General features: G+C 41.6%; 3 protein-coding genes across 3 annotated transcripts; 2 read left to right on the top strand and 1 right to left on the bottom strand.

Moving 5' to 3' along the window:
* Nucleotides 1–3920: 3920 nt before the first annotated feature.
* tmem208 (transmembrane protein 208) lies at nucleotides 3921–9520 on the bottom strand. The gene is made up of 6 exons (XM_085357052.1): nucleotides 9364–9520; nucleotides 6167–6262; nucleotides 5828–5887; nucleotides 5595–5731; nucleotides 4623–4707; nucleotides 3921–4537 (listed from the first exon to the last, which is right to left on the bottom strand). The coding sequence occupies exons 1-6, from the start codon at nucleotides 9367–9369 to the stop codon at nucleotides 4400–4402; spliced, it is 522 nt and encodes a 173-aa protein (XP_085213178.1). The 5' UTR covers nucleotides 9370–9520; the 3' UTR covers nucleotides 3921–4399.
* Nucleotides 9521–9603: 83 nt separating this feature from the next.
* LOC146640000 (stomatin-like) lies at nucleotides 9604–12850 on the top strand. Its single transcript, XM_085357048.1, has one exon. It carries the CDS (start codon nucleotides 9704–9706, stop codon nucleotides 10556–10558), a length of 855 nt encoding a protein of 284 aa, XP_085213174.1. The 5' UTR covers nucleotides 9604–9703; the 3' UTR covers nucleotides 10559–12850.
* A 2529-nt stretch (nucleotides 12851–15379) lies between these two features.
* On the top strand, nucleotides 15380–20975 carry slc39a1 (solute carrier family 39 member 1). The gene is made up of 4 exons (XM_085357042.1): nucleotides 15380–15575; nucleotides 16934–17064; nucleotides 17473–17775; nucleotides 20384–20975. Exons 1-4 carry the CDS (start codon nucleotides 15461–15463, stop codon nucleotides 20735–20737), a joined length of 903 nt encoding a protein of 300 aa, XP_085213168.1. The 5' UTR covers nucleotides 15380–15460; the 3' UTR covers nucleotides 20738–20975.
* Nucleotides 20976–23889: the final 2914 nt, after the last annotated feature.

Here is a 23889-nt window from a genome sequence, read left to right as displayed (position 1 = left end):
GTGTGCAATGTGTGATAATTAAATTAGACTATAAACTGATGTTATTAAAAAGCGTGACACATTTAATTTATTAATTTTTTTATTGTTTTTGACCTGCGTCCAAGTATCAGACCATCAAACAAAAATATTGCAAAGCAGGCTACTGTTTTATTGCACTCAATGAATTCCTTGTCAGAGTCTGGCACCTGCTTTGCCCACAGTACAGCTTAACTGCCAGTAATTTGGTTGGTTGATGGTAGCAGCAGGTGTAGCCCCGAGCTATTAGATGAGGTTCAAATTTCAGCCACGCCGTGTTTCAGAGCAATAGAAGGCTTGATAAAGAGGTTTCTTCATATCTAGTAAAAAATAAAACAAAACGAAAGCAAAATCGGGAATTTCCAGGACTTATAAAAAGAAATGTATTCGGTACGTCTGTGGGTTAGTCCAACGTCACATTTTGTGGTCTTATTTTGAAATGTGCGCTTTGAAATATGAGAAAACATCCACTGCGCGGCAGCTCCCTGGACAAAAATACCATGCTGATGTCAGAGGTGAGAGGGAAACAAGCATGAGTACTTCGAGATGATTGGAAGTTAACAGTAACTTAAATAACCACTAATGTACGCAGCAGACCATCTCTGACGCCCAACATGTCGAACCTCGAAGCAGATGGGCTACAGCAGCAGAAGACCACACCTGCTGCAACTCCCATTAGCCAAGAACAGGAAACTGAGGCTACAGTTCAGTCAGAATTTAGTGAAAGCAACATAAAAGCATAGATTCATCCTGCCTTGTATCCACAGTTCAGGCTACGTGTGTTGTAATGGTGTGGGGGATATGTTCTTAGCACACTCTGGGCCCCCTGGTACCAAATGAGCACCGTTTAAATACCACAGTCTATCTGAGCAGTGTTGTTGACCACGTCCATCCTTTTTGAGACCCATCTTCTGCTGGATAACGCTCCATGTCACAAAGCTCAGATCATCTCAAACTGGTTTCATGAACATCACAGTAAGTCAGCTGGACTCAATTGACCTCCAAGTCACCTGATCTCAATCCAACAGATGCCGTCACGTTTACATGAAATGTTTCCAGCAACTTGTTGAATCCGTTTCAAACAAGCTGGCAGGGAAATCGGGGGGGGGGGGGGGGGGGGGGGGGGGGTCATCTCTGATGGGACTCTAATGCTCAAGAACACAGAGTTATGTTTCTCTTTAGAAGACAAGGACACCTTTCTTAGCTGTAAATAAAACTTTTTGGCATAAACCAAAGCGAAGTCACTACCATGATACGTGTTTTTGTGTGTGTAACAGTGTCTGAGACAGATGTATGTCCCCGCAACATGAGCATTACAAGCACACAAACAAACCGACACACCCACGCAGAGTCAAATGCAGCAGGAATTCTCGACGGCCTTTTAAGGCCACGGCGGGAGACGTTAACGCTGCCTCGCCGGTGACATCTTTATGCTCGAAGATGATTCTTATTAGGAAAAGAAATCGCAGCGATCGTGGTCTAAGTGAAAAATTAGCGCCATAAACCTCGAGCCGTCCGTAGTGTGTGGCTCGGTTTAGTCAAAACAGGACTGGACTACACCCACGGCTCTGCCAAACACACTGAGAGCTCTGATTCTGTTTACACAGCGGAGGCTGAATGCTCAAGGAAACACACTCAACATCGCGTGTAATTGCTTTGTAAGTGATTCTCTCGCTTGACTTCAAAGACGAGAAGAGCCGCAGTTCAAGGGTCAGAGGCTCGACTGCTGCCCAAATGCTCCCAATTTCCTGTTTCGTCTAGTGGCGTGAGCCCAAAGGGAGCCACAATGTGATGGCCACCTTCTGCTCAAGGCGAGGAGTCAAGAAGCTCCATTTGTGTCTGCTCATCCTTCTGTTAATCTCATGATTGTTGAGCTCGTGCTTTTTTCCTTTCCTCTCCGAGTTTATGATGGGTTTAAGCCTTTTAAAGGTTATACCATACAAAGTTACACAAGAAGCCTATGGAATGCAGCTTTAACTCCCTTATTTCATCTTGTCAGGATAAACCCTGTTTTACTGCCACGGTAAACAACATCCTCGCTCTCCCACTCTTTTCCCCCCCTTCCATCTTAAATCAGCAGCTGCGATAGGGATGTTCACATGCAGCACTGTGCTTTTTTCCATACTGTTGTACTTTACAGTAAAAAGCGAGACGACTTCATGTTATAGAGAAAAGGGGAAAGTTTGAGCCTGCAGAAAAAGACGTTTTCCTGTCTGTCTCAGGTTTCTCGCTGAACTCGCTGCACGGTTAGAACGAACATCAAATTTCGGTACATCTTATTATAGAAAGCACAACAGTCAGAAAACACAAAGTACACATGCAAGCCCCTTTGGGGGGGGGGGGGGGGGGGGGTTATGTGCGTGTGAGTGGCCCCGGCACTAAATTACACTGCAACATGCTCCCTCTCAAAGCCCACATCTGGGATTGGCCTTGACAACTGGATGCTGTGCTGCTCTAATTTTGGTTACTTTTGTTTATAACCCTATAATAGAGACAGTACAGGACCACAGGGCTGGGATGAAGGAGGACAGGACACAGGCAAAGTAAAAGCAGTTATTTTTAAAAAGCCTGTGGGGACACTGACTTTTTAGGAAAAGCATGAAGTTATATAAAATAAATAAAGCTGGTTAAATTCGTCAAACCCGACGACTGCAGGTCGTAGCTTGTTGCGTTGGGTAAGCATGAACAGAACAACAATGCCAATCTGTAATTACACTGGAAGCAGATCAGGGCTTTGCCAGCCTACTTGCGCTCTTTGGAGTTTCAACATAATCACTAAATTCTCTTTACTAGCAACGGTTAGATGGTGCAGAGCAGGCTTTTAAACCAACAGCATCTCATTTCTCAATTGCTGCTGACTCGGGTCACATTTTTTCAGTCTTCTGTCGTCCAGCTTTGGTGACAGTGTGGAAACTGTAAGCTCAGTTACCTGTTCTTAGGACAGTGTGATCTTCTGCTGCTGTAGCCTGTGTGCATCCAGGTTCAGTGTTCACTGTTCGGAGGTGCTCTTCTGCATACCTTGGTTTTAATGAGTGGCTATCTGAGTTCAGCTCAGCTCAAAGCCGTCTGGTCGTTCTCCTCTGACCTCCAACATCAAGGCATTTTCACCCAGAGAACTGCTGCTTACTGGATACTTTCTCTTTTTCCAAACATTCCCTATAAACTCCACAGATGGTTGTGTGGGAAAACTCTAGTAGATAAAATCATCCCTGTTGCCCGTTCTGATGTTTGATTTGAACTTCAGGAGGTCCTCTTGACCACATGTTGAGCTGTTGCCACGTGATTGGCTGATGAGATATATTCATTTACAAGCAGTTGAACCCAATTAACCTAATGAATTCGCTGGTGAGTGGATGTGAGTTGAGAACAAGCTTAAAAACTGTATCATAGTTAGTTTGAAATAAATGGATGTCATGTGGATAATAGTACTGTTAGTTGTTTTATATAAGAGTTTCTGTAAACCATTTTCCTCCTCTGGCATTTCACAAAATGAATTCGTGAATTTAATAATCCTTATTATAACCGACCATTACAATTACTCATGTTTCTCTTTGTCTAAACTAGGCCATGAATATTTGATTGCAAATGACCGTGTCCTATGTGGATCATCTGGCTTCAGCTTTTGCCAAACATGACATTTTTCTTCTTCTTGGATTGATTTTAAAATCCGACATTTCTCTGAGAGTTACATTTTAAACCCATGAAACACCTGTCAGGTTTATTTACACCAAAACCAAATTTTAGTCTCGTAAGGAAACTGATAATCATCTCTCAATCCTTTAGTCGCGTTTAAGCCAAACATTACGTCTGCAAATAAATAAAATTTTAAACTCGAGACACTGAAGGAAGATTTCTTTTGTTTATTGCAAAATTGTTTCAATTTTCTTATTAAAACTCACTGGCATTCAGTTGATTTGACGACAGCAATAACTCATAAACGTCTCTTGATTCTCCGATGAATGCTCACAGTTTTTGAAAAATAAAACAAACCGTGCACCACAATAAAAGCGGCACTGACAGATTCAAAGAAATTTGGACTCATCTTGCTGTGGAACTGAAATCTGACTCACTGTAACTCAAACCTGCATGGGACAGCGCAGCAGCATTGTGCAACAGCAAAACCCCTAATCTCTGCCTGGGGACAAATTACATTTGGGCTGTAATATTATCTAAATAAGGAATAATTTGTTTCATAACTTCGGGAGAAAACTCAATCACAGGAGAGCAGAAAGAAAGCAAACACGGAAAACGAGATTCCACAAGATCAGATCTGGATTGAGTTTAATTTAATAACTAAATTTCTTCCTGAATAACTTATGAATTCCTCGCCATCTTCTAGATTAGATTCTGCGTATAAAAATACTGCTTCGCCTGCTCTGCAGCATCAGAATCGTCTCATCTGCCTGCGCTCTTGTCTTCTCTGCTTCTTCTCGTTCACCTCCTCCGGCGCCGACGGGCTTTCTGCCATAAACCAGGGGCCCAGGAAGTTTACCCACAGCAAGTAGAGGGCACGGGCCGGGGCCTGGCACACACACACAGGACAAACTTAAATTATGACGTGTGTGGAAAACAAAATGAAAAGAAGTCGGGACTACAAAAGCTCTTACCAGCAGCCAGAGATACCAGAAGTAAGAGGAGATGGTGCTGAGCACTTGCACTATGGCTGTGAGCAGGATCACGTCCTTCAGGTGTCTAAAACCAGAATTAATCATCACTGAAAAAGAACATGTGACCACAGCAAAGGACACAGAGCTCTCATCAGGCCGCCTGGACCTTTGCACACGTGCCACGGTTCAGGTGGTTTCCAGCAAATGTTTCACCTCGGGCTCCTCGAGGCGTTACAGTAAAGCCACATTCACAGTCTCATCTTGGAGTCTCGACATGGAGTACAACCACATGAATGTCTTTTGGGGTTTTTTAAAGTACAAGCGTGTTACTGGCAACACTCCTGACCTCAGGCGCCACCTTCAGGCCTGCACACTGGACTCTTCCTATGTTTTCATCCGCAATGAGGTTCCTCCTCACAAAAAAGTCAGGTCGGGCAGACACAGAGGTTGATGATTTGTGATGGACAATTTAGAGGTCCATCACCACTAGAGATTCTCTATTGATGTCTGGAGAACACGGCGTTGTACGGGACAGCAGCCAAATCTAAATCTGGTGAAGCCTTTGCTTGAAATTGAACTACTTTTATAAAGCGCTCAAAAAGATGAAGGAGCACTTTTTAATCAGACTATAGCATCAAGTCAGTTAAAGTTGTGGGATATTGATCTGGTCAGGATGTTAATCGGTTTCAGCTGCTTTGGTCTTTATGAAATTATCAACAGGTGCACTAGAGGGGCGACGATGAGCCTCCTTTCATTTGTTGAGCAGTATATTAATTGTGTCATTTTTTTTTTTTCAAAGACAAAAAATGCTGTGAGAGCTCATGCATGTTGTTAAGTGGAAAAACACCAAAAACTCTGTTTAGTTTCCACAATGCACAAGTAGGACAGATATACCACCGCACTTCAACAAAAGCTGGAAATGCCTCACACACCTCACTGGACGGTGTGAGACATCTTGGAGGGACGACTTACTCTGCCATTCCCTGCTCCATGTTTAGGTCTATCCCTCCGTCCAGGAGACTTCCGTCGTCAGCAAACGCCGGCTTGGCCATGGCTGCCATGGAGCGGTAACTCCCGACGTACACCGCCAACGCGAACACGAGCAGCAACTGCCAGAGGAGTCGTAGAAGAGTTTTAAAGCCAGAAACATTCAATCCTATTTGCGGACATTCACAGTTTAAATTATGGTCTTTAAATAAACTCACCGATGTCCAAAATGTGGACGAACTGTAGAAAACCAAGAAATTTACAGCGGCGTATATCGCCTGCAGAGGAGCACAAGAGACCTGCGATCACTATTTCAAACAAATTATGAATTACATTTTTTTAAATAAAAAATGCACCTAAATCAATATATAAACACCCAAATCCTACAGTCAGGACTTAAACTGATATTAGATCTGAGTGTCCCAAATAGTCAAAGCCTCAGAAAATGAAGTGTGAACACACTTTGATCCCCTACGAATCAATTTCTCACCCTGGAGACCCTGTAAAGGCCTGAAAACATGACTGAAAACATCCAAAAACAACACAGGGCCTCTTACATTCGCTCCGAGGATGACTCTCGTGTAGAACTTCAGAGTGGCTTCATTCTCCTCGTAGATCTGCTTCTTTCCCTTCGTGCCAACTTTACCTTTGGGCTGATGGGCAAAACACAGAGGGCAATGACAGCGTTACCATACGTATCCAAGCATTTTAATTAAGGCAGGCGCAAAAGCTTTCAGATACTTCTTTCTTACTGTATGGTGTTTGGCTGGATCTATCAGCTTCTACCATAAATATCTGAAATAGAAGAACTCAACTCATCTAAAGCACCAATGTGTGTACGTCTTCAGAGTTATTAGATCTACAACTAGGTAGGGAACAATGTCTTAAAATGAGCAGGTAATCTTAGCGAAGATGTCACCTCTGGACTCGAGCTTCTCTCCAGTGATGATAAAGCACCACAAGACAGTAACACAGTGGTTGTTCCACTGGCCCCACTTACATTTGGACATAAAGCATATGGACTAGGGCTGTGCGATATGACCAAAATCTCATATCCCAATATAAAACATCTATCGTCCCAATAACGAAAAAATGTAATATTTTCTGTAAATTCTGTGACTCTCGGGTAGGTGAATTGTCTCCAGCTAGGCGTCGCTTACCTGGAGTAGAGTGTTTTAACCGATGCATGAAACTACACATTTTTAGACATTTTAGACACTTTTAGACAGGTTGTAACGTTCGCCGTTTTCTTTGTATTTATTACACGGCGTGCTGCAGGGAAAAGCCTGTTCTAACGTTTGAGTCTAAGGTTTATTTTTTAGCACCTGACGACTCTTTTTTTGCTTCTCATCCGTCAATACTCTGCATACTTTTTCACGTGATTCCGTTTATTTTGAAAGGTCTCAACAGGATCTTGAGCTTTATTGTGAAAGGTTTATGTGGAAATAAACAAGCGGACATGCGATGGTTTTACCGTCGTTGTTGCTAACAACAACGCATAAAAACAGGCGCTTGTCCATCCCTAGTGTTGCTATATAAAATATCAGAGAAAGAGAAAACTTTAAGAAATTAATATAGCCACTACAGTGACCATCAAAATAATGAAAAGATATTGCCGTAAACAGTTTATTTTGCGACACCACGAAATAAACGATAGCGTAAAATGAAACGATAGACGTTTTTATATCGTCATCCGATATATATCGTTATATGAACAGTCCAAATTTTGGACTACACTTCATTTTCCCCAAAATTAATGTAAACACTTTAAAGCACATTTTTCACGCTTTTCCAACCAGCCAGAGGCCAGCCAAGTAATGTGAGTTTTCTAACACCTCTGGTTAAAATGGCATTAAAAAAAAACGCCGTTTAATTATTCAAAAAGGGCGCCTTTACTCCTCGCAAAGGGGCGATAGAAAACCGTTCAGTGCCTTTGCAATCCCCAAAATGCGCTGTTATGATGTCGGGGCAGCATGGGTATGTGCAACTTGTTTTTTTGCGGATGCCATGATGCTGACCCTACCACAACTCCCCATGTCGCCCATATCTAAGACCGCTACTGGTTGTACGATTTACAAATGCATGAGCATACACTCAGAACGTTAATTCACTTCTTCAGTCCATTAAATACGACGTTACTATGATATAAAAACAAAAACAAAATTAGGTTAAAAAAGTGCGTCCTACAGAAGGAACACAGATTAAAGCTTCCACTCACATGAAACCTTTTCATTATGTTTTCAACTGATGATATCTGACATGATGCACAATAACTAAATATCAGTGTAGGGGTACAGTATCAGTAATGAATGAAGTGTGAAGGTTTTAGCAGATAAATGTAAACGTCTTTGTCAAGATCAATTTTGTCTTCAATGTAAAATATGATTTTAATGCACATTTTTATGTGATTACATTAAAAGTTTGCCTTTGCTCTGTTTATTGTTCCCTCTGCAAAAATACAGGCCCGAATCAAAAGATGTTTAAATACCTTCTTCTTCTTCATCTGCCTCCATCTCACCCTATCCCTAGCATCCCCCTTTATCACACCAACACTCTGTGCGTCCTCCTTCACTACATCCATGAACCTTCTCTGTGCTCCTGCTCTTTTCCTCCTGCCCGGCAGCTCCATCTTCAGCATCCTTTATTAAATATATCCTCTATACATGTCCGAACCATCTCAGCCTTGCTTCTCTAACTTTGTCTCCGAACTGCTCGACCTGTGCTGTAACTCTGATGTACTCATTTCAACTCTTGCCCATCCTGGTCACTCCCAATGAAACTCTTAGCATCTCCATCTCAGACACCTCTACCTCCTGCTATTCTTCAGCCACAGATCATCCCTGATACTCATCTCCACCTGCTCTACTCTCTTCTTCACCTCTCTCCGTTGTCTTGTATGACTGACTCCAGGTATTTAAACTCATCTACCTTCAGTATCTGTCTGATGCAGGGCAGTGCGTCAGCAAGAAGGTCCTGCGTTCAAACCTTTTGGCTGGCTGGTGCCTGTCTGTATGAAACGCTTCTCCCATACTGCCGATACCAATTCTTTTAACCTGTACAGGCAGCTTATGTAGGGGAGAGCGGTGTGTCATGATTTATGACATGAATCATCATCAATTTGCATATTCTGAACACATTTTAATGACCACCAAATCACTGTGATTTTTACTTAGTAAAATGAGTTAACACAACAAAACACACCTTTCAGCTTTTCATGTATTTTGGGGACCTGGAGTGTAAATGTGCCTGTCTTTAAAGCACTTTGGGCTTCAGGGACAGGGCAGCTTCTGTGGTATCAATGTGGCCATAAGGTGTAAATAAAATAAAACAGACATGGGACTCAAAACGAAAAGGTTCAGACATTTTTTCATAGTGTATATTTGAGGTATTTCTCTTTAATTTCCCCCCATAATTATGATAATAATTTAACACAGCTGAACTGAATCGGATAGAAACAAAGTATCCGCGCTAGTGTCCAATACCAGCGTCGGTATCGACACTCCCGATACATGGATCGATCCCTTCCACCAGTACTGCATAGCAGCACGCGTGAACGAAGCCGGGGTGGGAGAGATCAAACGTGAGAAAGTGACAGAAATTAGATTCTTGTGTTGAGTTTGTTTTCACGCCATCGCAGAACAAACCGCAGGCTTCTGATGCTCTCTGCAGCTGAGTCGGTGCATCAGCTGCGGTACAGCATTGAGGAAATGTGGAAGTGAACTACTCAGCTCTGCCGCATGTGTGTGTGCCTCACCGCCATTCGCTCTCCGGACCGGTGCTGCTGCTGCTCTCCTCCGCTGCCGTCTTCTTGGACATCGACCTCCGAGCCGCCGCTGCCGCTCTGCTCGTTACTGCATTAAACCCGTCCAGACTCTTGAAACACATCAGCACTCACGGCTTGTGTGGGGAATAGCAACACATCCGGCGCACGATTATGGCATCATCAGCTCCATTTCCGTCTCCCGCGTCTTTGCGTAATCGTTGTGTAGTTTTTTTCTGTTTGTGTTTTTTCAGGAGTGCGCAGCAGCTGCTCCAGTAAACTACTGCCATCTTTACCTCAGCTTAACAGTTAGTTCAGATTTTGGGCCCAGACAATGGCTGGCGACAACGAGGACACCGCCCTGAAAGAAGCCAGGAGACGCGAGCGTCAGGTAACTTTGGAGAATACTGACTCGGACATCGGGTTTTGCGGCTGGCTGCTGGTCGGCCTCTCCCTCCTCCTCGTGCTGCTCACCCTGCCCTTATCTATCTGGATGTGCATCAAGATCGTGAAGGAGTACGAGAGGGCCATTATCTTCCGCCTGGGGCGCATTTTGCGTGGTGGAGCCAAAGGACCGGGTTTGTTCTTCATCGTGCCGTGCACCGACAGCTTCATTAACGTGGACATGCGCACCATCACCTTCGACATCCCACCTCAAGAGGTTCTGACCAAAGACTCGGTGACAGTGAGCGTTGATGGCGTGGTCTACTATCGCGTCCAGAATGCCACCCTGGCTGTGGCCAACATCACTAACGCGGATGCAGCCACGCGCCTGCTGGCCCAGACCACCCTGAGGAACGTGCTGGGCACCAAGAACCTGGCCGAGATCCTGTCCGACCGCGAGGAGATCGCGCACAGCATGCAGTCGTCACTGGATGACGCCACGGATGACTGGGGAATCAAGGTGGAGAGGGTGGAGATCAAAGATGTGAAGCTGCCCCTCCAGCTCCAGAGAGCCATGGCGGCTGAGGCAGAGGCGAGTCGCGAGGCCAGAGCCAAGGTGATCGCCGCCGAGGGGGAGATGAACGCGTCGCGGGCGCTCAAGGAGGCCTCCCTGGTGATCGCAGAGTCTCCGTCCGCCCTGCAGCTGCGCTACCTGCAGACCCTCAACACCATCGCTGCCGAGAAGAACTCCACCATCATTTTCCCGCTGCCGCTGGAGATGATGCAGGGCCTCATCAAACACTGAGGAGGCTAAAATCCACACACTAACACAGCACGGATCACCTGACATATTACACAGTCCCTCCCTCTGTTAGGCATTCCTCTGTAACCATCAGGTAACCGAGTGGGCTTATTTTCAAGGTTTCCTATTAATAAGCCACGAATTAGTAATTATTGGTGTGGCACAGCTGATAGAAAGTTATTATATATAACACTGCTGGGGTGGGTTTTATTGTGAATTTCCACTTGTGGTGTTTTGCAGTGAACCATGGCAAACACACCTACAGCAGCCCGATTTACTGCTGTAGAAGCCTTGAGGCAAAGCCTAAGCCAAACCCCTGTTTTACATAGCAGGGATTGAAACCCATAATTAATTATATTAGGGCATTTTACAAGATATGTCATAGATTAAAAAATAAATAAACTGGGATGAACACAAATAGAGTCATTATATTAAAAAAAAGCAGTCATAAATGACTCCAGTCTGTCATTTACATAGCTCTGTGGCTGTGGAATTAAACCACTAGTGCTAAGATGATGCTTGGTGAGTTGCTCCCTGTGGTTTATAATACACTGCATTGAGACGGTGGCATTTTTATTTCCTTCTTTCATCTGAACCTAGCCTGCTGTGTTTAACCAGCAGCAGCACTCACACATAGATCAGGAAATAATAACTATATTTTCTTTTAGCAAAGCAAGTTTGCTCACTTCACTTTGCTGTTTAGCTGACCAGCCTCAGCTCTCCATCAGCTCTTGTCCATTCAGCATGCTCGCTCAGTCAGTCCAGAGCCGGAGGTGCCAGACGCCCAGCAAAATCTCCAGCGGCTGGCTCGGCGTGCCTGCCAATAGCTGACCGCTGACTGAATTCGGAAATTGTGTATGAGCCTTAAACCAAATCAGCGAGAGTGCAGTTTAACTCTTATCTTGTTACATTTTGGTTACAAATGTAGAAATTGTGAGTTTAAGTGCCTGATAGATATGTGGTCTACAGCTGCACACACACACACACACCCTGGTCTATATATTTCTCAGCACTGGTACAGCTGCCAGCATCTCAGTGCTGCAGTTATTTAAAGTGTTTTCATTATATAAGTATTCTGACTGTACTGTCTGTTACTATTGCCAAAACCTTACTGAATGTGTTTTAGACTAATTTTAAGTGTAAAACTCAGACTAACCTTAGACCTGACATCATCGTTGTTACCTTTACCTTTAGTCTCTCCCGCTCGTTGGATGTGATTGTGAGGATGAAGGACAAAAAGCTGACATGTTTGTGTGAAATGTTGAATTTGGGCTTCAAACCTTGAATGCCGTGAATATTGTTAATGTAATGTATTCCACTTCGCTCCACTGACCATGAAGAAGCAGGGAGTCGTGTTTGAATAAGCTGGTCAGAAAGCGAGGATCAGTCAGAGTTACCAAGTAATTATACAGAAACATACACACACACCTTTTCTCTAGTTGCCACTATACTACTACATTATAAGCTGAAACAAGTCGATGGTTGCTGAACTTGTGTGTTTACTCTAAACTCTCTAATGATCCACAGCATGTAACGGGTGGACAAGCGGTTCAAACACCCACAGATTCATCTGACACAGTCAGAAGATGGGCCTGAGCAGCCACACCTCAGTACATGGCTGTCAGTTGTTTCTTTTATCTTGTTCATCCCGTCAACCTGTGTGGCTTCATTGTCTGCTTAGGTGAAGCAGAGGCTGTAAATCTTACAACCAAAGGCCTTAATGTACTGACATGTATTCATTTTACAGTCCAGTATCACTCTATGCACTTCTATACAAAGTTATCTAAAGAAGTTACTTTACCTATTTTATTTTTTTTAAATGATATTTTATCACTTGCGCTCAAAAGCCAAATACTAGCCTTTGTATTAATCTGTAGTATATCTGCAGTTTGCATGTGTTTCCCTCTTTTTAGCATTTCAAGAACAGAGTTTCTAAATGTAGCTTGCATTGTTTAGTCTGTCTGTGATCAAGCAGTGTTTTATATATAGAGCCCTGTGAAGTTTATTATAGTTTTGCTGTTGCCTCACGAAGGGCTCGGTTTTGTGGGACAAACGGGTTTAAGTTACCTGTCGCTGCAGGATACAAAGGCTGTGACATTATACTACAGTAACTTTTATCTCTTTTTTTGCTGTTACAGTGAAAGAGGAGTATCAGATGCTGTGGAGCTTATGTTAAGTCAAAACATGTGTGTTGAAGTTGGATTCAGGATTATTGTTGGTTTTTGCTTTGCTGACAAACGTATATGATTTTGTCTTGAGATATGTATATGACAGATAAAGGTGACAAATAAAGATCTGACTGAAAAGCAAGTCTCATCAGCTGTCTTCAAACACAGGGTACTAAACTGGATAACTTATGAACAACTGTATAAATTAGCTTTGATTTAAATGATCATCGGGACAAAAACTTTTTTTGATTGTTTTTTTTTTTTTATTAAAAAAACATCACATTCTCTCAACAGCCACTTTATTACATACATTTCAGCAGCACTGGGTTGGACCCTCTTACTTTCAGAGCCTCTTTAATTCTTCATGGCACAGATTCAACAAGGTGCTGATTTCTCTGGGATTTTGGTTCATGTTGATGTGATGGTGTCACACAGATTGGTTCATCCATTGCAGCAGAAATAGACTCCTGAGATCAGACTCGTTTCCACTCTCCTGTTGTTCAGTTAGTGAGTCCATATGAATTACAGCCTTGGTTTCCTGTGGCACTCTGTGCGGTCTTCTGCTGCTGTAGCACATCTGCTTCAAGGTTCGACATGTTGTGTGTCCACAGATGCTCTTCTGCATACCTTGGCTATAACTAGTGGCTGCATTTTTGTCCGGAGAACTGCTGCTCATTGGATATTTTCTCTTTTTCAGGCCATTCTTTGTCAATCCCATTAGATCAGCAGTTTCTGAAATACTCTGACCAGCACCAATAGTCATGCCAGGTTCACTCTTTTTTCATCATACTGATACGCAGTTTGAATTTCAGCAAGTTGTTTTTACCGAGTTGCTGCCCTATGTTTTGGTGATTAGATATTACATTAATGAGCAGTTGAACAGATATTATACCAATAAAGTGGCAAGTGAGTGTCAAATTAGCTAAAAAAAACAACAACCACAAAACAAAAAACACAACTAGTTGGATGAACTTTCCCCAAAATGTTTTATTTTTCTCTTTGGAAGTTATTCTTCCACCAGCCTAGCTGTTCCTGAATTCTCCAACTAATTTGGATTCTTAGAGTGCCAAACCACCTTCCTGTAGTTGAAAGTGAGTTGCGAACCATGGACACGGGGTTCCATCTGCTGGCCATTTCTAGAAGTCGCACTAAATAAATAAATAAATGAATAAATACATTTAAAGCAGAAACGATGTTTAGAATAGTTTTTCTATTCAAGTATTGTATTTGTTTTTTATGGGGTAAGGATATAATTTCTTTTATAGGGTAATATGATTTTTTTTCCTCTAGAATTTAATGTCATGGTTTAAAATGCCACAGTGCTGTCAGGGTCTCCTGCATGGGGTGGGAGATGTTGTCCAACAGAAATGACAGCTTATTGTTCAACAACAAGGTACCTGTAGCTATCCACAGCCTCAATGTCCATACCTTGGATGTTCAGTGGTTGCAGTGGAGGATGTTTGTGCCTGCAGAAGTCTACCACCAGCTCCTTGGTTTTTCTAGTGTTGATCTGGAGGTAGTTCTGCTGGCACCAGTCCACAGAGTCTTGGGTCAGTTCTTTGTATTCCCTGTCATCCTCATCAGTGATGAGGCCGAATACTGCAGAGTCATCAGAGAACTTCTGAAGGAAGCACTGGGAGTTGTGGGAGAAGTCTGCAGTGTAGATGGTGAAGAGTAACGGAGCCAAAAACATTCCCTGTGGGGCCCCTGTACTGGAGACAACCCTGTGTGACACACAGCTCTGAGTTCTCATGTACTGTGGTCGGTCGGTGAGGTAGACCCAGTATCCATGACGTGAGGTGATGGTCCACTGTGTACTCCAGCTCTCCTTCAGAACTGTGGGAAGAATGGTGTTGAAGGCGCTGGAGAAATCAAAGAACATGATTCTCACAATGCTCCCAGCAGTCTCCAGCTGAGAGACGGAACGATGTGGAAGGTGAGTGACAGCATCATCCACTCCAATGCCAGGTTGGTAGGCAAACTGAAGTGGGTCCAGTGATGAGCTCACCAGAGGCCGAAGCTGAGCTAGGACCAGCCGCTCCAGGGTCTGCATCAGGTGGGATGTCAGAGCCTTCGGACGTAGAGTCTTTGGCACTGGTACAACACAGAAGGGTTTTCCAGAGCTGTGGAACTCTCCCCAGCCTCAGGTTTAGGTTGAAGATATGCTCCATCACCCCACACAGTTGGTCTGTTTCTCCCTAACGTTTAGCAGTTAGCACCACAACCACAGTTTAAAATTTTAACAAGAAATAGCTTTGATCTATTAAAAGTAATAGAAAAAAAATTCAACCACAGTGATTATACGATATTTAAAGTGGGATTTTGTATATATAGTTTTCCGCATAGGTTTTATTATTAAGCAGGACTTGGATTTATTATTATTATTATTATTATTATTATTATTATTATAACTACAACAACAATAATAATGTTGTTGTTGTTGTTGTTAGTGGTAGCAGTAGAGGTTGAGATTGTGGTAGCAGCATTAAAATCATTATTAGAGAAGCATTGTTACTATAAAACAGTAAAGAGTAAAAATTCGCTTTTTTCCTCATTTGTTTTTAGCCACGCCACTTTTGTCCCTTCACGGTCCTCGTAGCCTGCTCTTGTCTAAATAACAACCCTGCGGCAGCGGCGGCTCGTCTGTCAGATTCTTTAGTTGGAACTTGCTGGTGTCGTCGTCTTGCGCCGATGTTAACCTAATATTTGTACCTCAGTCCTGAACTGACACTACACGATGGAGTATCTGTTCCAGGTGAAAATCGGCGCTCTGATCGGGTTGTTGCTCCTAACTCTTCTTTTTGGATTTATCCCCGCTCGGATCAAATGGTTCAGAGAGACAAATGGGACAGGTTGGTACACACTAATATGAAAAAGGAATGGCATAAGCAGCTGCTAATAGCAGCAGTATCTGTATTTGAGAGGATAAAATATGTGACTGCTATAATCTGATTTTCAAATACCGAGATCTCACCAATCTCAGCTCAAAAGGCGGAAAGGGGGAACAAATTATTAATATTACTTGTTCTCTGTTAGTTGTGTCTCGATGTCACCAATGCCGAGCTAAACGGGAGAAGTTGCTCATTCCTGTAAGGTATTCCTGCCTCTTTTGGGATTTGCTGCCATTTACAGATAAAGGCGGAAACCTTAATTTGCAAGAAATGTAAACGAAGTTTAGTGTAGCTTCAGAAAAGCCCAGTTACAGGAGCTCAATGGTTTCACCGTTATAGCTTCCAGTGGATCACATGATCACATATCACCTCGCTGAAATGTTTTAAGTGCTGCAGTTGATTTTTTTTAGCCCGGTCCTGGAAACTGAACATGCGCAGCACAAGTGTTGAAAAACAGGGTGGGTCTCACACGTGGAGGGCAAGATAATGCTGTAGATATTTTAATGTCTACATTTTGACGGTTTATTATTTCTAATATCACAGCAGTCATTTATGTCAGTCTAAAGGGTTAATCTGTCCAATCAAGTGAACCATCCTCTGACCTCTGGCTTCAGTCACCTGATAGCTGTGAAGGTTAAAACTCTGATGTCACATTTCTAGAACACAAAAGTGAAAATATGAATTTGAAAAAAATGTGTTATAGAGGTGAGTTAAGTTCGGCTTTCTTACAAGGAAGTGAAAGCATCAATTCTGGCTTATTGCTGCTGGAGTCCTCTTTTGAGTCATCATTGCTCATGAGCGTGTCACATGATGTTCCAACAATTCAAAGGGTGGAGGGAAATCCCGTGATTTATAGTTGGACATGTACCATTAATCTTTCAGATTTAGGTTTAGGTTCTACTGAACGATCAGATGAAGCTGAAGGCTAGTAGTGATTTAACAAGAGCCCGGCCCCTCCTGTGTTCAAAAATGATGACATCATTGTCAGTGTTCTTTATTTGTAAACAGTATGTTTTAGTGACAGGTCATAGTTTATTAGATTCCCAGCAATACATTTTGCATACTAGTCAGTAGCATGGGCTTTTTATCTGTTATGTTCTAATAAAAGAAATCAACATATAAGCTAGTACAGCTAGGGGAGTAATACAGACTGCCATCTGGCCAGGCCTCTGTTGTGAAAGAAATTTGATCTCCATTGGGTTTCCTGGTTATAGAAGGCTAAATAAACCAATAAAAAAGCCATTATATAGGACAAGGTTTTACTGCTGTGTTTAAGTTTGTGCTGAAACATAAAGCATGTTTTGTCTTCCTCTTTGCAGATATTCATCGCATGGTTCTCAGTTTGATCAGCTGCTTTGCTGGTGGGGTTTTCCTGGCAGCATGTCTGCTCGACATCATTCCGGATTATCTGTCAGACATTGGCACAGTGCTGGATGCTCGGGAGGTGGAGGTATCTCGGAATAATGATTTAGACGAACTCATAAAGGAAACAATATAATATAAGATAATATATCATATATTTACAATGCATTGATCTGTATTCCCAATTAATGTTATTTTTTTGCATGAACAACCTCAGATTTTCAGATTGTCACCTGTTCAAAGTATTTGTGGTCCAAAATTCAAACATATTTGCTCCACAGTCATGTGAAACCGCAAGATTGAAAGGCTGTTTGTTATAGCTCAAAATACTATTACTCCTATTAATGCTGATATTTTCTATTTCATCTATTTTCATCTTCTACAGTAGATATCCTGTCTACTATTTCCTTCCTGTGTTAAACATCTATTCACTAATTCTTGATTTTACCACATTGACCCCGCTAACTGTTGAATCTCTGTATCTGGTCTTAAAAAGACCCCCTTTCCCCTTCCAGAGTTCATCATAGCTGCCGGCTTCTTCATGGTCCTCATACTGGAGAAGATTGTCCAGAGCTTCCGGGAGATGAGAGGGGCTCGTGAGGAGAGTGCTCCCCTTTTGCATGACCATGGGCACGGCCACGGGCTAGCCACAGCCCGTGATCTGGAGAGCAGCGGCCACCACGTTCATGTAGACTTACAGGCTCACTCCTCCTTTCGTTCCTTCATGCTCTTCCTGTCTCTCTCACTCCATTCAGTTTTTGAGGGTCTTGCTATTGGCCTGCAAAGCACTGACTCGAAGGTAAGACAGACCAAATCACCTGACGGTAACTGTGATCGCGTGCTTTTTTTTTTTTTTTCTTCTTAATCCACACAAACTTTTAAAGGCTCGTAATCGCACCTCTCTCTTGCTACGTGTCAAACCCGTGTCAGCATTTATTTGGGAAATTAATGCTCAGGTGAAGTTGAAGTCATGTTTGCAGAGCAAGTTTCAGTTCAGAGCTTCAGAAAACTTTGGCAGCAAAATGAGTCGGATTTATTTCTACTGATCGAATGACAGCACAAGCAGCTTTAGCAGAATTTCAGTCAGCATCTTTCATTCACATGAAAATTTGATGTGTGTGTTCAGCTGTACTTTACAACTGAGAACAATATATACAATACATAAAATGTAACTGTACTGTACAAAAGTCTTGAGTAAACCCCAGTTTCCTTATATGTTGCTCTGGTCTAGAGCAATAGCTCTCCAAGCTTTCTAACACTTTTTCTGTTTCTTTGGACATTGGCTGCTTTTTCACCCATTTTCGGTCCACTCCCTGTACCTGACCATTTTCAGTACAATGTTTATTTTTTGTTAAGCCACTTAACACTGACATATGAATAGGGATGAGTATCGTTTAGGTTTTATCCGATACCGGTGCCAAATCGTTACTTTTGAAACGGTGCCGGTGCTCAAACGGTGCTCAAACCGGTGCTTAAAGAATGGAGAACACAAAATTGGTCCAAAAACCTCTCATGTTCAGCTGTTTTTTGTAAAAAGATAACAATGTTAGCCTTTTCTGCAGCTATGGGGCATATATGGTATCACTCTTGGCTGGAAGCAGTGCTTAAACAATGGAAAAAACACAAACTTTGTCCTAAACCTCTCATGTTTAACTGTTTTCCACTTTTTCTTTGGTCATTTTAGCCTTTTTAGCCAGGGTGAAGGGAGTATCTGCCATCAAACAAGAGGACAGCCGCATGTAGCTATGATGATGTTTGCTAGTTCACCTTACATGCATTAATGTAATAACGTGGTTAGCCTACTCAACGTAAATTACACACGAACAACATTAAGCTACTCACACAGAGAAGAACGGCTGCTGCTGCCATCATCATCCGTCATCATTTCTGCTACACTGGCAGGGCTAGGGGCCAGGACTCTCCTCTTCATGTTTTTGGGGGATGATGCATAACAGGCAACCCACCTGCAGTAGATGTGCTCGGTGTGAGGTCTCGCAGCAAGCTATCATACGGCGCATTTCTTGGCTTTTTAAAAAAAACGCTATGCGTCGCCAGGTGTTTCATCGGATTTGAGGTGTTACCTCCTTTGACAGTATCACAGTATCAGCTTAAAGCACTTGTTGCAGGCTGCTGAGTTTGCATATTTTGCTGTGAAGTACAGCCAGACTTTTGACCGCTTCGCCTTGGACATTTTTAATCTGTAGCTCTGCTCTAAAAGAACGTACGTACCTGGACCCGCCTACTATCCTCGGAAACGTAAAATGATTGGCTAGAAGTGTATCACAGCTCAGGAAAAAAAAGCACCGAAATAAAGCACCGAAATGTGCGCTGCTTTTCAGTCTGGTTACTACCGTTTATGTCAGAACCGGTGCCATCATGGCACCAGACACCGGTACCCATCCCTACATATGAATCATTCAAGCATAAACTTATCAAAGAACCTATTTTAATTGTATCTTTAGGCACTTTGTTACCAGCAGTCTGTTGTATAAACGTGTGATTTGTTGCCAAAGATAACACAGTTTGACATTATATTGTTTTGTTCACCACCAAGGTGATTTCCAAAGAGCATTTCTCAGCAGGCTGTCTCCTTTATGCTTAAAAAAACCAACAACAAAACACACAACCAAAAGAGTAACGTTGGTTATACCACATATTGATGTTCTAGCTCCTTACAATTATATAAATACGTTGTATTTGTATGTATGTTTGGACGTTTCAGTAAGTCCCCAGGATGGCTTAAGACTTTTGCACACTACTCTACAAATATTGCTAGGGATGGGAATTGATTAGAATATATCGATTCGGTTCCTCATTGATTCTCGCTGGGTTGTTATTGGCTCCATTTTCAGAGTCACCGCCATTGCTAAGCTGCAAAAAGCAAATTACATTCACACAAATTTATTGCATGCTGTGGGTCAAATGTTTGTGCATGTTTGTTGAGGTATTCCCCCTCTTTCCTGTGATCAGTGTTGGAGTCGTGACTCACAGTCATTATTACACATACTACACAGAACACTTTTATTAAAAGTAATGGACTGCATTACTCAATTACTCCCAGGAAAAAATAATTTGTTGTACCACTCACTAAATGAATTCCATATTAAAATAGCTGAAACACTTATCGGAGCCCATTGCAGTAGCTGTCATAAATTTGTGTTTTATAAAACGGCTTCTTCTCTGGCAGCTGGTGAATTTGTTAGAACTAAACACATAATAATTAAAACATGTCACAGAATAGATTCCTTTTAATAATGACGGAATTCCTGCTACCATTAAACTTCTATAATTTAGCCCCAGCCTTAGTACAGCTAGTCATCTACATGCTGTTGTTTGTTTCATTGTAATTACAGTTTTATAACACAAAGTAAATCTAAATATACGCAAAATGTCTTTATTTTTTCCAGGTACTGGAGATCTGCATCGCTATTCTTGTTCATAAGAGCATCATCGTGTTCAGCCTGTCTGTGAAGCTGATCCAGAGCACAGTTCACCCACTGTGGGTTGCCGCTTACATCGTAGTGTTTGCCTTGATGTCTCCTTTAGGCATCGCCATCGGCATCGGTGTGATGGAGGCTCAGCTGACAGCCGGACCTCTGATCCAGGCCGTGCTGGAGGGGCTCGCTGCAGGCACGTTTGTTTACATCACTTTCCTGGAGATTCTCCCGCATGAGCTGAATTCCCCCGGGAATCAGCTCCTTAAGGTGATGTTCATCCTGTTCGGCTTCACCATCATGGCAGGTTTGACATTTTTGGGTTGAAACTGACATTTCGTTACTTTCGGCTGACATTTCCGTCAGGATATCCCTTGCATCTGTTGTACAGCTCCCACAGATTCACTTCACTTTGGTACACAGAGACAAACTTGAAGGAAGACGTAGCTTTGCTGCCACAGGGTCACACCTACTCCTGGAGTCGTTCATATCAAAGGAGCGTGACAACATTTGGCATTTTATTGATTTACGTTTTAACTTTTACAGTATTGCATATTGAAATACAGAGGACCAAGACATGAAGAATCAATGTCAACAAATGCTATAAAATACATCAAATAGTATTAAAAATAATTGTAGGCTAACTTGTTTCTAAAATGTGACACATCCTAATATTTCCGTTCTAATTTGCATCTGTATTTAACTTTGTGGTAATTCACCAATTTTTTTTATTTTAATGTACTTTTTCAAGAGTGCTTCCATATGGTTTTATATTTGTGTTTTATTTAACCCACCACCCAACTAAATCATGTGTTGCCATTTATTTATTACATATTTTTAAGTGTTTTATGCATTTGTGCTTAAACATGGATTTTCAAGGGAGAATTGGTACTGGGGGTTGTTGTGTAAGAGGGAAAATAAAACATAACAATAAATAAATATGAATATTTAAAAAATGAATGATTAGTTTATAATAAAACGGAAATATCACTGGTAAAAATTAAATTTAAAAAAAGATTATTAATACAAAGGTAAATAAATACAGATGCAAATTAAATTAAACCAGTCAAAAGTTTGTCCAAACCTGTGACTGGATTGTGTTTCTGTCGCATTTTATAAATGATATACATTTGTTTATATATCATTTATTTGTATATTGGTTTTTGATTTGGGCACTTTTGGCCCTCCATAAAGATGAACTACTGACTGCAGTGCTGCATTTGTTGAATTCATCGCTGATGTTATTTTGAAATGCATGCTGAACGTTGCCTCTGAACTTTCAGGATATGCACATCACCACTGCAACAAAGGGGCAGTCTATAAGTATGACCTCTTTTAATTCATTCAATCACTATGCCTGGTGCCTCCAGAGCTTTAATATTTATAAATCGCAAGGTCAGCGGAGAAGTTTGACAGTTACTTCTTTCCGAAATGCACTGATTGTTTCTTTACTTTTGTTTCACGCATGTTGTTCTTTACAGTTGGCTCAGTTGGGTATTTGGGGTTTGTAAACTGGTTTTTCACTGACCCGGTCTTGTTTACTAAATGTTGTTTTTCCAGTGATTTTAGTAAGTTCTTACATATTGTTCTTAATACTCTTATTTTACTTCTTATTACTGAAAAGATGATGCATCACTACTATTTTAAAAAGGGTTGCAGGTCTAGTATAAAGTATCATATTTCAGCCTGCTTACACTCCAAGTACTGACTGTTATATTTAAGCAGTGAAGTATCTCTTGTGTAATCTTCTGACTCCACATACGTGCCAAAAGCAGGAAGTATAAATTTGATTGGCATGAAAAGGACACTGTCATCAAAAAAAGTGTTATAATGACATGACATGTCACATGCCTCGCCTTTTTTATTTTTATTTTTTAATGTCACCTTTGGTTAGCCAAAGAAATAAAAGCCACTCCTTTTCTTTAGCACAACATCACCCAGTTTGCACTCTAACATATAAAAATCATTTGAAAACCTTGACTGTCTTTTTATAAGCAAACTACATGTATATTTTGCGCCTTATGGTCATTCTTCTCATGAGAAACACGACTGCTTTTTGTTAACCTTTTCAAAGTAAAAAGGAACTTTAAAAAATGAGTGCAAGTTCTGGTTCTTTCTTTGTTGTTGTTGTTGTTGTTTACAACGGAGCTTTCTCGTTGTCTCATCGTCTCATCGTCTACTTTCACTCACACATGATCTCATGCATGAACCCCAAATGTCATCATTCCCTGACTTCAAACCAAAAACTGCAAAATAAATAAGATATTTAAAGTAATGGAACTAACACACATACAGAGATTCCTTCATTTTTGAGTGGGATGTGAAAAGAGGAAGAATTTTTAAAAGAGGAAGATCACAGAGAGGGTTCATGATTGCAGGGGTGTGGTATGGCTACGGGCAAATGATGTCCTGTGGTGACCTCTAAAGGGAGCAGGTGAAAGAAAAACAAGTCCAATGTGAATATTTAACTTAACAAATTGGGTTTTTAAAATTTTGCGTGGTGTGTTTGGGGGTTTGATTGCATTTGGCAGCAGATTACTGGAGCCACATGGTGGGAGTGTTGATCCTCTGTCTTATAGCCTCATCCAAAATGGACAGCATACCAAACAGACAGAAATAAGAGACTTAAATCTAAGTTTTTAGGAATACCATTTAGTGATTACGTGTAGGCACATGAAGGCGACATTTCAAGGAGGTATTTTAACATTTGCAAACACGCTGGTCATCTCACTTAATTTTCTTTTTAAGTAGTAATTTAGTGTGGAACAACCAGGGTCTAAATCGGGGTGGGGAACTCCAGGCCGTGAGGGCCGGTGTCCTGCTCGTTTCAGATCTCACCCTGAGTCAACACACCTGAATCAAATGCTTAGTTCATTACCAGGCCTCTGGAGAACTACAAAACGTGTTGTGGAGATCATTTAGCCATTTGAATCAGCTGTGTTGGATCAAGGGCACGGTCTAAATAATAAAAACAGTGATATCGAAGTTGTATGCTGGCTGACTGAAGATCTTGAATAAATAATTTTACTTTTAGCATTTAATTTGTAGTACATCATCTTCATTCCCTGAAATCTTTAATACACTGTAGATTTTGCCCTAATAATTCCCATACACTGAATACATTTTACTTCTGTTGTCCACAATGTTAAAAGCATCCCCTTAGTATAGTGTAAGTCCCCTTTGTGCCCCCAAATGTTGGCAGTGCCCATATGGAAAGAAATAGTAAAAACTTATATGTGATTTGCTCATGAAAGTGGCCACTTTCTCATTACTTTCATACATTGTTTTAGTAAGTATCCAAAACATACAAGTTTCATTATATAATTTTTCAAGGGATCTTATATCTGTTTTCACTCTTATATGCTTTTCATACAAGTTTCACACAAGACAGATACAAACTTTATAAGATTTATATATATCTTTTCCATATGGGTGCCTCTACTACTTGCAGTGTCGTGTGGTGCACTGTCAGGGAGTGG

The sequence above is a fragment of the Diplotaxodon limnothrissa genome, linkage group LG1 (assembly GCF_057381915.1).
Source record: "Diplotaxodon limnothrissa isolate DT_005_m linkage group LG1, D_limnothrissa_male_GT1.1, whole genome shotgun sequence".
In the NCBI taxonomy this organism is placed as follows: Eukaryota; Metazoa; Chordata; class Actinopteri; order Cichliformes; family Cichlidae; genus Diplotaxodon; species Diplotaxodon limnothrissa.
The sequence above is the reverse complement of the archived record's forward strand: the minus strand, read 5'-3'. Positions and strand labels throughout refer to the sequence as shown.

Bases quoted from the DNA above. Each gene is read 5' to 3' on its own strand.
- tmem208 (XM_085357052.1), bottom strand. The intron at 5,732-5,827 runs GTGAGTTTATTT...CTCCTCTGGCAG, and splicing joins CGTCCACATTTTGGACATCG to TTGCTGCTCGTGTTCGCGTT. The intron at 4,538-4,622 runs GTAAGAGCTTTT...TGTGTGTGCCAG, and splicing joins TCTGGTATCTCTGGCTGCTG to GCCCCGGCCCGTGCCCTCTA.
- LOC146640000 (XM_085357048.1), top strand. From the start codon at position 9,704: ATGGCTGGCGACAACGAGGACACCGCCCTGAAAGAAGCCAGGAGACGC.
- slc39a1 (XM_085357042.1), top strand. From the start codon at position 15,461: ATGGAGTATCTGTTCCAGGTGAAAATCGGCGCTCTGATCGGGTTGTTG. The intron at 15,576-16,933 runs GTTGGTACACAC...TCCTCTTTGCAG, and splicing joins CAGAGAGACAAATGGGACAG to ATATTCATCGCATGGTTCTC. The intron at 17,065-17,472 runs GTATCTCGGAAT...GGTCTTAAAAAG, and splicing joins TGGATGCTCGGGAGGTGGAG to ACCCCCTTTCCCCTTCCAGA.